This window comes from Gorilla gorilla, chromosome 3 (assembly GCF_029281585.2).
Source record: "Gorilla gorilla gorilla isolate KB3781 chromosome 3, NHGRI_mGorGor1-v2.1_pri, whole genome shotgun sequence".
NCBI lineage: Eukaryota > Metazoa > Chordata > Mammalia > Primates > Hominidae > Gorilla > Gorilla gorilla.
The window spans coordinates 203885262-203899914 of record NC_073227.2 but is presented as its reverse complement, the minus strand read 5'-3'; the positions used below and the strand labels follow the sequence as shown (position 1 = coordinate 203899914).

The window sequence follows — 14653 nt, the reverse complement described above, 5'->3', positions numbered from 1 at the left end:
GGTCTTCCCCCTTCCCAGAAACGACATCCACCATTCTACTTTCTGTATGAATTTCACCACTCTCAGTACCTCATATAAGTGGAATCGTACAGAATTTTCTCTTTTTGACTGGCTACTTAGCATCATGTCTTCAAGGTACATCCAGGTTGTAGCCTGTGTCAGGATTTCCTTCCATCTGAAGGCCGAAGAATCGCCCATTGTGTTCACATACCGCCTTTTGTTTAGCCATTCACGCACCAATGGACACCTGGGCCGCTCCCATCTTCTGCAGCCATCCTTTCCCGAATGTGCAGTACGCCTCGCCAACCTGGTCCCGTCTGCCTCAGCCACCCAGCGGCCTTCCTCCCTGCACCAGTCACCTACCTTGATGGATTTTTCTTTTTTAAAAATCAACCTTTTTTTTTTCTTTCTTTTTTTTGAAACAGGGTCTCACTCTGTCGCTCAGGCTAGAGGGCAGTGGCGTGATCGTATCTCACTGCAGCCTCAACCTCCTGGACTCAAGTGATCCACCCACCTCAGCCTCCCAAGTAGCAGGAACTACGGACATGCATCCCCACACTAATTCCTTGGCTAATTGTTATTTATTTATTTATTTTTTTGTAGAGACGGGATCTCACTGTGTTGCCCAAGCTGGTCTCAAACTGCTGGGCTCATGTGATCCTCCTGCTTTGGCCTCCCAAAGCGCTGGGATTGCAGGCGTGAGCCACCTCGCATGGCCTAAACCCAGCATTTCTAAGAGCCTCTTCCTGTGCTCCCTTTGACCATCCACAGTTTCCATGCATGTTTCAACACTGAGTTGGATCCTGCCCTCTCTGTAAAGTCTCCCCAGACCTTCCTGAGCTTGAAGTGACTTTTTCTTCTTTGAAATCCTGCAGCAGTTATTCTCAGCAACCGTCTTTCTGGCAATGAATCGTGTACTGTTTTATGATATCTCTTCTACTGTCTAGAACTGTTACTGAAACATTTCATTTAACTTTTCATATGTATCTTGTCCTGCTCTAACGAGGTTGGAAACTCCACAGAGCGCACGTGGCATCCTGTGTATCTTGGTGCCTGGCTACCATTTCTCTCCACGTCTGCACGGGACCCTATGCAGAGGGGCTTCATACACATTTTTAATATTTCCACTTAAAAGTTATGAACTTGATTGCACTTTAATTCAGTGAGGTAGCTGAGCAGGAGCCAACCTCCTAAATTATTTTTTCCATGCTGATTTCTTTGTGAATGGCTTGAAAAAAATTGTCATCTGGAATGTAAGAGAAAGAAATCTTCCTGTTAGCAGCCAGGGCTAATGGGCACATTTATCTTTGAGAGAGACAGGAGATTACTGTTTAAATGTCTTATTTTTGACTTCTGCGTTTCAGTTAAAGCATTCTTATATATGGGTTTGAATGAGGAATTGGCAGTAACAGACACTCTTGGCAGAACACCCAGAGATGATGTTTCCACTGAAACCCATCCGATTAGAGGATTTCTTGACCTTTCCAGGTCTTAAATCACTGTTGAATGCTTTCTGTTGTAGGAGTTCTGTATGTTAACTTTTGTTAATGAAAACTGTTAGAAACTTAAACATGCCATTTGGTCCAGGTTTTAAATGGGCATTCTGTTCTGGAATTGCTTCCCCTTCAGGGGTGGGCATGGTGTGCAGCCTTTTGATTTATTCTGCCTTTCCCCAGCCTCTGAATAAGTAGGCATTAGTAATGCATGTAGCTGTAAGTAACAGGCCCCTGACTCTCAGTGACTAAACAAGTAGCATATTTTTCCTCACATAACAAGTACGGTGGTAAGCATTTGCTGGAGTTGGGTCAGCTGCTCCATGATGTCTGCAAAGATCTAGGTTTTTTTCTTTATTTCTGTCTTTTGCTTTATGTCTTCAGGCTTGTTTTGTCAAAAACTTCAGGCATCCCATTCACACTAAATGCAAGAAGGAGATGGGTGGCAGAGTGGGGATGAGGCTTCTCTGCTCTTGGCTATCCCTTTGATCAGAAAAGCAGAAACTTTCTCAGAAGCCCCAGCAAATATTCTCTTCCATCCCTTTGGCCATAGCCAGTCACATGGCCACCCCTAGCTGCAAGGGAGGCTGACAGGGTCCTTGGCATTCCACATTCGATAGAGGAGGCTGCAGGGGAGAAAGAGGCTAGTAACTGCTGTCATTCATGCTGTTGGCCACAACATACCCCTTGCTTGGAAAATTGTATAACAGTTTAATTGTGTAATTTCTACTCAGTGGTTCTTCGCATCCTCAGTGTTAAAGTTGTTGTTGAGTTGAAAAATGATACTTGCTTCATAGGAATTTTGTGACCTTCACGTTGACTTTCAAACTCCTGTGCAGGAAATCTTAGTTTCTTAGCTGGTCACAGCTATGAAAGAGTAATATATATACATAGGCACGCATGCCACTTGAGGGTCAGTTACAACATGGTCTCTGGCCCCTAAATACTCAGCATTTGTTTCCTAAGAATAGGGACATTTTCATATCCAGTACAGTTAAGTATAGTTATTGAGAATAATATGTTTAACGTGGTTAGAATATTTTAATTTATTATTCCTATCCCAGTTTTGTCAGTTGACCCAATATGTTTCTTTCTGGTGTTTTCCATATGGGATACAGTCTAGAGTTTGGTATTGCATTTTGTTGTCATGTCTCGTTAGCCCCTTTAATCTGGAACATTCCCTGTGCTACTGCTTCTTCTGGAGCCTCTTTCTCCTGCTGCCTCATGCTAACATTTTTTTTAAACATTTTGGTCTCAGGGCCCCTTTACACTCTTAAAAATTACTGAGGACCCCAAAGAAACTTTAGTTTCATGGGTTATATTTATCAATATTTACATTAGAAATTAAAACTGAGAAATTTAAAAAATATTTTAATTCACTTAAAATACCAATAGTAAACCCTTTACATGTTAACATAAATAACATACTTTTACGAAAAAATAACTATTTTCCAGAACAACAAAAAATGTTTAATGAAAAAAGCAGCATCGTGTTACATTTTTGCAACTGTTTTTCGTGTCTGGCTTAATAGAAAACAGCTGGATTCTCATTTCTGTGTGTTTTCTATCTGTTGCAGTAAGTTGTTTTGGCTGAAATATGTGGAGAAAATCCAGCCAAACCCAGATATGTAGTTGGAAAGGGGAGGCATATTTTAATAGCATTTTCAGAAAATTGTGGATAGTCTTTGATACCACACCACAACTTGATATATGAAAGTTTCTTAAAAGCTAGTTGCAATGTGAAATCTGAAATCATATTAATGAATATTTCCTATTATCTTACATTAAAATCATTTGGTCTATCTTGTATTTTGAATTGATGTTTAACCCATGCATGATATTATTGGTCATTTGGAAACTACCAGTTCATTGAATGATGCAGATCTTTCAAGACTTGACACATTTCATTATACAACGTCCCCAAATCACTTTTGTAAACATCACCACTAATTTGAGAAAAATCTCTCTCTTTAAGTACTGGGAAGCTGTCAAGTTCACAGTGACTGATAACAAGTTTTCCAAAATTCCGATTTTATCTTGAAAGCGTGAATTTTATCATTTGAGCACTTCATTTCCCTCAAAGTGATAGATAGCTTACTTTGTTCATTTTCAAGAAAATATCTGTCATGTCCCCAAATCTGAGTATCCACAGTCACTCTTTCTTTGAAGTAAAAATGGCATCCCATGAACAAAGGGGCTAGTTGAGCTTGCAACTCAAACAGGAAGAGCGTGGCACTCTTCCTAAGGACAACGTGCAGAAGTGCTTCATGCACACTTCCCATCTCACCCAGGAAGTGTGAAAAAGATGACTCATCAACATGGAGGTTCCCTACAAGTAATACTTTTTCCTGCCGGCATCGCTGAGGACATCTTAAGGGAAATGGTCTTTTTACTTCTCTGCCTTTGTTTTCTTCCCTGAGCGTGTGGTGGTGAAGAGTGCACATGGGCGCCACTGCCTCTGATTCCTTCACCCTCACTTTTCCTCACCATTGCTTTGGTTGCATAGTGCAAATGTCCACACAGTGAAAAAAGGCAAAAAACATCTTAGTATTATAATGAAGATCATTTTGACAGTGTAGACCCCATGAAAGAATCTGTAGGCTCATGCTTTGAGGTGCCAGCTGCCTTAGATGACAGTATGGTTCCAGCCCGAAAGGCACTTTGGAAGTGTCTGTTGGCTGTTGACTTTCTTTCTTTGTTTCTTTGTTTCTTTGTTTCTTTCTTTCTTTCTTTCTTTCTTTGTTTCTTTCTTTCTTCTTTCTTTCTTTCTCTCTCTCTCTCTTTCTTTCTTTTTTTTTCTCTCTCTCTCTCTCTTTCTTTCTTTCTTTCCTTTCTTTCTTTTTGACAGAGCTTCACTCTTGTCACCCAGGCTGGAGTGCAGTGGCACGATCTCGACTCCCCACAGCCTCCACCTCCCAGGTCAAGCGATTCTCCTGCCTCAGCCTCCCGAGTAGCTGGGATTACAGGCGCGCACCACCAAGACTTTGCCCCTTTCTATGTCTGTGTTTTTTGGCCTGGATGACATCACCTGAGGGGGGAAGAATTAGATTTTTTTTTTTTTAAGAATTGATCATTTTCTTTTTACCTCTATTTTTATCTCCTATAATATAGTGAATATGCAAGGTATGATTAATATCATTGCTTTAAGAGAAGAAAAAAAATAGACAAACTCTTGATATATACCAGGCTATCTTGGTTTGCTGCAGCTGATCAAATGAAACAGTTTGTTATGGTTTTACGAATGAGAATATCACAGACTCTCTTCTAATTTAAGGCCCCTGTGTGAAAATGTTCAGTCAGGTCGCAGCAGTATATTTCAACAGGATGAAATATTCAGCCAAGGTCTCTCTGCAGTCCAGGCAGACAGCTGGAAAGGTGCGCTCTGAGTTCTGATTAAACTGTGTCCCCATACCAGGGGCTTCCTGTCTCTTGCATCCTTTACACTGAGAGGGGACAATAGTTCTTTCTAAGCTTAGCTGAGGCTGATTGGCCATCTTCGCGGTAGAGCTTTTAATTACGTGTGGCAGCCCTAAAAGGGGTGATGAGCAACAGAGCAATCAACACTTGAGCAGCACATGTTGGCGCTGATTAGCACGGCTGGTTAGAGCCAGGACTAATGAGGCCGAGGTCACGGACTCAGCCCCGCCGCCCAGGTAGCCCGGCCACCCTCCAAACGGCCGCTCCGCCTGGTCAGCTGCCTCACAGATGCTCACTGCCGTCTGGAAAGGGGCCAGGGAGGCTCGAGCCAGCAGCCAGCACGGGCTCTTTGTGTTTAAAACCAAACAAAACAAAAACAGGTTCTCTAATGTACCACCCCCTGTGATCCTCTCTAGGAATATCAGACTTAATGATTTAAATTTAATTTGTTAGCCATTTGGTGGTTAATTTTTTTTATTAAAAAAACTAATGATTTATTAGCATTCTTATAATAAGCAACATTTAATATCTATTCATGAGAGTTCAAATGGATCAACTATTTAATTTCTTAATAAAATGAATCAGAAAAGTATTACTTAGAAAAACTCCATACTGTGAGCGTGTTCTCTGCATGTTTTCTGACCTTGATTCTCCTGTATTGTTAGAGTCAGGAATGGAGGGAAATGAAGCTGATTTCAGCCTTTCCCCCCGCAGCTCTGCCTTCCAAGAGGGAGAGGCTGAGTGGAGGGCACAGTGGACTTTTCATTCAATTTCCCAAATATCACAGACTCATAACGACTCTATGCTCCTCTCCTTTCTACTGTTTCCCTGGTGCCGTTGACAGAAACAGGCTGGCCCCAGGTCATACCCAGGAGACAGAGGAAGGCGCACACTGGCATAAGATAAGTGCCTGACAAAAATACACATATAAATACATCCAGCCCTTTGCTACCGACTCAGAACATCAGTGCTCATGGGCACATTTTGATTAAGCAGCTACTACTGTCTTTAAAGGGGTGGGAGCAGGGAGGAGAGGGTTCTGAAAGGTTCTTACGAGAATCACAGGAAAAAGAGGTGAGGAGCAGCGTGGCCACACATGCCTCCCCCCCACACGAAAAAGTGGGGCTCTTTACCAAACAGCAGCAGCAGATTGATGAGAAGCGTCATGGCCGAGCATCTCTGAGTCACGGTGAGCACGCACAGAAGAGACCGAGGTGGAGTGTGCCCCTCCTGCCCCAAAGCACCTTTGGCTAAACATTGTCTGTTGGGTCGTGAGTAGGGAGGAGCAAAGTGAACAGTCACTAAATCCACAGCAGGGCTAAGTCCAAGCAGCACATGCTGAGGCCTGGGCGCGGGCTCCAGGCTTGCTGGGTTTGCAGCCCCAGATGCGGGTCTCAAAGCCAGCACAGATCACAAGAGCAAGGCCAGCCGCTCCTCCAGGGAAGAGCAAAACGCTGCCTTGGAAACACATTTTAATTGATGAAAGCATTCTTTGTTTTAGCTGCTGATGGTAGTGCAAGTGAACTTCAGGGCACTCGAGGTGCTTTGGCCCAATTAGGAAGTCAGCCGGAGCCTCCCGTCGCAGGCAGCCATGGTACCTGCTGTCTGATGTTTTGCCAGCTTGCTTTAGTGCAATCACTCCGCTGCACCGGGATGTTTCAATTTAGACTCCTGCTCCGTCAGGACTCTGAAGACGCTCATTGTCTGGGAGTGGGCTTCCTGCCTGTTACCTCTCTCCTCCTGCCTCTCCTCTCTTGGACACGGCTGTGACATTGCTCACCGGCCAAGTGAGTTGTTACCGTCCCTCGGCTGCGGGTTGGCAGGTTTCCACTCTCGGAGGAGCAGCAGCAGGGTTTGCAGGCGAAGATCCTGGACTCTGTCAATGCAAGCCCGGCACCTTGGCATTGGGAGTGCTGGAGTTCTTTGTGAGTCATCTGTGTGGCCGGCATGGCACAGTCGTTGCTGGAGAATATTAGAGTTTAGAATCGTATCTCCAGCATTGCTTTGTAGATAAGGACATGCAGTTAGGACTTAGGCAGGCTTGCACAGCTCTAGAGGTAGAACTGGGCTGAGAACTCAGGTTCCCCAGCTTGGAGGCTGGTGCCCATACCAAGACAATGGGCCAAGTGACATGGGGTCTTGGGACAGCTCATGAAGCTGGGTGCTAAGGCAGGCAAATGGGAGCCGTAGTCTGTGGCCCTCCACCACAGCTGGCTTTCCAGCCTCTCTGCTCCTGCCTTCCGATTCCTGATGCCCTGGTCTTGCCGGCCTGTTTTCCTTCTCGAGCGTTCCTTTCCAGATCGGCAGCTGCACTTGCTATTTCTTCTTCCCAGGTGAGAATTCTCTCCGCCAGCTCTTCCCACAGTTTCCTCCTTCCTATCTCCAGCAATTCCACTCAGAGTCCGCTCCTCAGAGGGGCCTGCCCTAGCCCACCCTGTCTACCTGCACCCCCAGGACCCCCACCTCCCAGTAACCATCAGGTCACCCAGTTTCTTTCTTTACATAACTCTTTTGTCTATTATCTTACTGTTTTCTGTTTGTGTCCCCCCAAAACAGCAGGGCCAAGCCTGCTTTATTCCTCTTGACTCTCTAGTGCCTAGAACAGTGCCTGGCCCAGGGGTTTTGGGTTTTTTTGTTAGTTTGTTTGTTTTCTGAGATGGAGTCTCACTCTGTCACCCAGGCTGGAGTGCAGTGGTGCGATCTCAGCTCACTGCAACCTCCGTCCCCCGGGTTCAAGCAATTCTCCTGCCTCAGCCTCCCAAGTAGCTGGGACTACAGGTGCGTGCCACTACACCCAGCTAATTTTTGTATTTTTGGTAGAGACGGGGTTTCACCATGTTGGCCAGGCTAGTCTCAAACTCCTGACCTCGTGATCTGCCTGCCTTGGGCTCCTGAGTGTTTTCAGATAAGTAGATATTAAGTGACTGACTGAGTAAAGGGATACACTGGATCTGTGGAAGTCTTGATCCAAAAAGCTCTCCATTGTCCAGTCAGACTCCCTTTTCCATCTCCAGGGCAGACCAGGGCATGGTATAAACTGACTCCACTCCTTGTGTGTAATACAGTGTCTTCCTAGAGAGGACGTCTGTCATTCCACCCCCAGGGACTGCTTGGCATCTGTGTGGCAGGGGCCATGCTGCTCCCTGCTGGGAGCACCATCCTACAGTCATCTCTGTGCAGGATGCTATTATGAGAAAGACTTGGGACTTTGTCCCCACTCTGCACCCTCACACCCCAAACTGGGAAGGTGCTGAGAAACCAAAGATTGGCTCAGACAAGTCCAGCTTGGCCAGTAGATGACTCTATTGAGGGCCCTCCTGGGTGGCGGCAGGACAGCTCTAGAGGTTCGCACTGCTGCCATCACTCAGCAAAGTCTCTGGTTCCTGGCCTGCTGTGTGTGATGGGACTGCCTTCCTGGGTAGGTTCCCAGATACTCTCAGGGACACACGCTCCTCGCTGGGCCCCCCTGGCCTTGGCTCCTTGCCTGGCCTTCAGGGTTCAGGCAGTGGACATCCACCCTATGTGACGTGGTGGGACACCTGTCACACCACAGATGCCCCTGCAGCTGGGCCACGCAACAGCCCTCGGGCCTTCCTGTCTCAGAGCAGGGTTGATCACAGTCAGGACCACTGCAGTGGAGGCAGACTGTGCAGAGCTAGACACTGGACTCGGATCCTCTCTAGGGTGGGGCAGGCACTGGGCACCCAGGACAGCAGCAGTTCCTGAGAGAGGGCAGCCCCAGAGTCAGAATCAAGGTGTCAATAATAAGAGAAACAATGGTGGGGAGGAGACCAAGGCATTAATATAGGAACTCTGTATACTTTCCAGTCAATTTTTCCATAAAACTAAAACTGCTCTAAAAAAGGAGTCTGTTAATTTTTTAAAATCTCAAAAAGAATGTGGCTGGTGCCACAATGAACAATTTGAGTGAGAAGCTACTCAACGAGGTCAGAGGCGTCAGAGAGGAAGAACACAGCAGCCTGTTTTCTTTGCTGCTCTTTACCGTTAGAAAGAACACTTTTACAACAGACTCTGATGACAAACACTCCACATTTTTGCCCACTGGCAGCAGTCATAAATTATGAGATTTCTGAGGGGCACAAAACTGCAGCGGTCTAAACCAGGCAGCAAAAATCAGCCAAGTCCTTATCAGGATCCCCTACAAATTCTATTGACTTTTTTGGATCTGTTTGTCCCTGGGTGTGAACTAGGGAAAAGTCAGGCGAGTCTGCCTTGCTAGTATATTTAAAAGAGGATCTTGGAGAATTTGAAAGAAAATGTGGAAGAAGAAACGACAGTGCTTGGTGAAAGTCAGCAGAAGGGCTTGATAATGGAACAGACTAAGGGTGGTGAATAGTTTTAAGGTTGAGAGAGAAATGGAATAAAAAAAAAGGGAGATATTCTTGGGCGCTTGAAGCAAGAAGCAGCAGCCAAGAGCCGCGCTGATCAGGATGTGAAGGGAGCTTGGTGCTGAGGGCAGTGCTTCCTATGAGAAAAAATCCAGTGGTCAATCTTTTGGGAAGGAGCTGATGGGATGAGGGGGCAGCCGGACCGACCTGAGTGCTGTTGTACTGTCTGACCATCTCCTTTGTAAACAGACGCTCCACACTCATGCTCAGAGCAGCATTATTCACAGCAGCCAGGAGGGGGACGTCGCCCAGGTGTTCCTCGGTGGATGAATGGATAAGGAAAATGTAAACACACAGTGGAATCTTACTCAGCCTTGAAAAGGAAGGAAAGTCCATCCGACACATGCTACTGCATGGACAAACTTTGGACAGTGAGCTAAGTGAAAGGAGACAGTCACAAAAGGACAAATACCAGATGATCCCATCCGCGCGAGATGATGTGAGTGTCAAATTCATAGAGACAGAAAGTAGGATGGTGGGTGCGGGGCCCGGGAGAGGGGAAGATGGGAGTTGTTTAACAGATACAGACTTTCAGTTTTGTGAGATGAAAAGTTCCGGAGGTTGATTGCACAGCAGTGTGCATATAGTTAACACTGCTTCACTGTGCACTTAGAAATGGTTAAGATGGTAAATTTTATGTTATGTGTTTTTTGTTTTGTTTTGTTTTTTTGAGATGGAATCTCTCTCTGCCGCCCAGGCTGGAGTGCAATGGCACGATCTCAGCTCACTGCAGCCTCCACCTCCTAGGTTCAAGCCATTCTCCTGCCTCAGCCTCCTGAGTAGCTGGGACTACAGCCTCACGCCACATGTGCGGCTAATTGTATTTTTAGTAGAGACAGGGTTTCACCATGTTGGCCAGGCTGGTCTGGAAATCCTGACCTCAAGTGATCCACCCGCCTCGGCCTCTCAAAGTGCTGGGATTGCAGACGTGAGCCACCGTGCCCGGCCTTGTTATGTGTGTGGTTGTTTTTGTTTTGTTTTGTTTTTTTGTTTTCTTACCCCACACACACACATACAAAACAGCTGCCCTGGCCCCTAGAGTAGTGACTTTTCACCAGGAGCCACCTAGGGGGTGAATTTTCTGATCATTTTGGGCTCAGTGCTGAAGTTCTGACTTCGAGCCCCACCTCACTCTGAATCTACAATCATTCTCTCTCCTGTCATCCTGTTGCAGTCTGCTCAGCTGCCCATAGCTAAATACAAGGGACTGGGCGGCTTAAACAATAAGCCTTTACTTCTCACCGTTCTGGAGGCTGGGAAGTCCGAGATCAGGTGCTGGCAAGGCCGGGTTCTGGTGAGGGCTCTCTTCCTGGCTTGTGGACGGCCGCCTCCTCACTGTGGGCTCACCTGGCAGGGAGTGGGGCCGGGAGCAACCGCTCTGGTCTCTTCTTAGAAAGCTACTAATCCCGTCGTAAGGGCTATACCCTCATGACTGCATCCAAACCTAATTACCTGTAAAGGCCCTACCTCCAAAAACCCTCACATGGAGGGTTAAAGTTTTGACATATGAATTTGGGAGAGGGACACAGCTCAGTCCCTAGCACACCTTTCCTCCAACCCCAGAATTCAAAGGAGCAGCACACATTCCTTCAGCTCCATCCATTGTAGCCTCCATTCCTCCTATGCTGTCTGAGCATCCTGGACTGTCTTGGGAATACCTGTCCTGTTTCCACCAGCTCCCCGGGATCTGCAGTGCAGACACCCCCTGAGAATGCCCACTCAGCTCCCCTGGGTCTTTAACCCAGGGCACGGCCAGATGTTTTGCTCACATGTCATAAATATGATTGCAATGTGGCTGTGCGTGGAACCCTGGCCCACTCTGGACCCTGAGCTCCAGAGACTCCGAGGCAGAGCTGCATTTCTATTATCACTTAGTAATTGGAGTTTTGCAGGCTTGGGATTACTGCTAATGGAAAGCAAATGGGCCAAGAATCAAGAAATAAGCACTTGAACAGCCAGCAGCACTCAGTAAAGCAAAGAGGCTATTATGCCACTTTATGTGGATAGAGATCATCATTTGCAGAAAGATTTGCAAAAATCTTTCCAGCCCATGGAAACAATGCCCACCACGCCTTCTGGTGGCCCTGCCCTCCCTGCCTGGTGCAGCTAAGTGGCCACCCAGGTAGGGAGCCTCACCTGCAGCACAAATTACCACCCGAAGCCAGCCTCTCCTGCTTGGCAGGAGCAAGGTTTGATCTTGCCTTCGCTGCCTGCTTTCTCGCTGGTACACAGAGCTCAGAGAAGCTCTTGGAACCAAAAGCCCTCCCACACACCCTGCCTCAGACTTCCTCGGCCTTCTCACCAGCCCCAGCCCAGAGAACAGGCGGTGACAGGGCTGCCATGCGCTGCTGTGATGGAAAGCTCGGAACAGTGGCTCTTGACTCAAGGAGAGAGAAGTGGCTGTAAAGAGTGACGTTTCCCGGGGTTTGCTGACCCCTGGTCTCCGGGTTAGTCTTGCCCTTTCTCCTCTGTGGGGTTGTGTCACCATCATACATTTACATGAGGGTCCTTTTCTCCACAGATCACGCCACCCCCTTCCCAGTGGCTAAAAGGCGATTTAATATGCAGAAGCTCTGCTAGAACAGCATTAGGTTATGACATGAGGAAATGGAAAAAAAACATCTAAGCCCAAACTCTGCCCTTCAGCCGTCCTCCTGAGACAGCATGCTGCTGTCGGCCAAGGACAGAGTGGGCACGCTGGGGTTCTTGGGCTCAGCAAACAACAGGAAAACTGAGGCAACTTCAGCTGCTTACAAGAGAGAGACACAAGATTCACATGAGTTCCTAAGTTCAAGTTGGCTGAGGGGCTCAAGGGACTCACTGCGTCCCTCCCTCACTCCGGCAGATGCTGGGACGCTTCCAGACAGCCCCGGACATGTGGGGAGAGGGAGAGGCATGGAAACCCTCTTACCTTAGCCGCTCAGAAAGGTGCCTCCACTCATTGGTGACTCCCTCACTTAGCCATTAAATGTCACTACAGCCCGTTCGCACAGGGGAGAGAATCTACATCTAGCAGTAAAAAAGTGATGAAATGAAAGAAGTTGTGAAATGACATTTTTTTCCAGCAGGTTTGTCATATCTCCTGCATGGAGGAAAATTGCTTTCTGTAAATCTTGGTCCAACAGAACAAAACACCTATTTCTTTCCAGTTGGGGGGACAGCCATTCTCATCGGTATAATGAACGTATTGTAAGCTGTGACTTTTACAAAGTCTGAGGGAAACCAATCTGCAGTCTTGACAGATATGATCTTTCCAGATGCACTGTTCGTTTACGGCGGCAAGAGAGCTCAATTAATTTATGAGGGAGGATGGCAGGATGCGACCCCTTGTGCGTGGCCTAGGAGGAACTGTCCCTGTGTGAATTTATGTTCTGGTAATTTAAAAAGATTTATATTAAGCTTTTCTTTCATTTTGAGAGTAGATTAAAATTCTAATGGAAACCATTTGTATGCACTTGTTGAATTGAATAGTATTTATGGTTGTGTAAAAAAAATGCTGCAAAATTCTGCCGATAATAAAGTCAGTGAAGCAAGAATAAGTGTAAAAACAGGAAGGAAATACGCGATAGAAACCATACTGTATTATACAGGTATAATGAGGGAGGCAAGCCGAGCAGAACGGGGCAGGGATTAGGCCCCCGGATGGGATAGTTTTTCTTATTTAGTGTAAGGCTTTTGTAGCCCTTTTATGACTTAAAACAAAATTTATATTTTGAAACAGGCCAGGTCAGTCTGCACAGACCCCATGGCCACATCACTGTCTCACATCATTCTTGAACTCCTGCCGGTGTCTAGGACAAACAGGCAGGAAAGAAAATCCAAGCGGCGTCTCAGAGAAAAGATGCTGATGGCAGGAAAAGAAGACCCATGAAACAGGAGGCGGGGGTCAGCGAGCAAGGCGAAAATCAGAGCCCCGGAGTGCAGTGCAGGTGGAAGAGAGGTAGCAAAACCAGGGAAGTCGCCGTGCTCGGGACCGTCCAGTGTGTCCCTGGCATCCCCAGTCATTGCCGTGGCCACCTGATCAGAACCTGTACAGAAGCTGCCCCGTCTCCTCCACGGTGAGGGCCAAGTTGCATGTGCCACAGCCCTGTCGGTGACCTTTCTGTGGGCTGGGGAAGCAGAGACAACGGCCTGACAATCTGAAGGCACAGCCATCCAAGGGGACAGGGTCCATGCAACCAGCCACCAGAGAAAGCTCCTCACTGCCACCTTTGCAGGGGGAGAAAAGCAGAAAGCATCGTGGAGGCCCTTTATCATGTTGGAAGGCCAGAGACATTTGGCATTCTGTCAAGGTCCATCTTAGAGTTGAGAGAGAGTTTCACCAGGAAACTCACATTCTCTCAGAACTAGCAGCCGTGATCGCATGTCGAAGTCAGGCAACGCCAAGCGTGATGGTTAACAGCGCTAAGAGAGGAGAAAATGGAAATTCCCTGAGAGTCCACTGCTCTGCTCCTGCGGCGGTGCTTTTCCCCCTCGTTGTAAGCATGCTGTTTACCAGAGCTGCACGGATGTCATAAACTGCCTTACGATGCATTAGAGCAGAATCGTTCATTAGCAAATTTCACAGATGCAAAGTGGGATTTCTGTCAATGGAAGCCTGCATGGAAAATACGGAACAGCTTAAGAAAGTACTGTCTTCTCTCAAAATTCCACAGGAGCCTGAAATGCAGGGATTCCGGCCTAGGCGTTTTTTGAGGCAAATGACGTCGCCACACGGCCGAGATACAGGCCCCTTTTTGCCCCATAAGCCTTACTGGCCTCAGAGTCCGGCCGCTTCTATTTTGTTTCTTCATGTATCCTTGGCTTCTAGCGCAGTTCCTGGTACACAGCAGGCACTCAATACATATTTGCTGAGCTAAGCAAATATGTCCTAGGCCCTGTGGAAGATACGATATGAGGAAGACAAGGTCCCTGCCAAAAAGGCACCGAGGGCCCAGGCTGGGGAGGGTAGTGCTGACATCAAGTAGGCCTTCAGCTGTGACCCCAGCTTCATTTTAAGTGACTAGGAACAAATTCTCAAAACTTCTTTTCTATCAACTCTTCTTCACTCCCAGTATCAGAACACAACTGTCTGTCATTGATGGAGTTCCTGCAATAAGACAAGCACTAGAAGTTTACCATATTTGTATCCTTACTGGATTCCCAAATTAATCCTAGTAAGCAAGTGACATGATTGTTTTTAGTAGAGACAGGGTTTCACTTTGTTGGCCAGGCTAGTCTTGAACTCCTGACCTCAAGTGATCCACCCACCTCAGCCTCCCAAAGTGCTGGGATTAGGAAAATGAATACTTTTGCAAGCACAATGACAGGAGTGTCAAAGGAGGTAGGCTCCAC

At 46.9% G+C, this 14653-nt stretch overlaps 1 protein-coding gene across 6 annotated transcripts in view; it reads left to right on the top strand.

The window, feature by feature from the left end:
- DCTD (dCMP deaminase) overlaps window positions 1-14653 on the top strand; it is an 80368-nt gene that overhangs the window by 30324 nt on the left and 35391 nt on the right. Inside the window, exons 7-8 of one of the 6 annotated variants that reach the window (XR_008679195.2) lie at window positions 9509-9758; window positions 11841-12760. The exons of 4 other annotated variants lie outside the window; for them this stretch is intronic. Coding sequence is in view for 1 of the 2 variants with exons in the window: in XM_055385130.2 (XP_055241105.2) it covers window positions 9509-9608 (100 nt within the window). In the remaining variant the exon portion in view is untranslated. Of the gene's footprint in view, window positions 1-9508; window positions 12761-14653 lie in introns of those variants that run through there. One more of the 6 variants, XM_055385130.2, reaches the window with a different exon arrangement.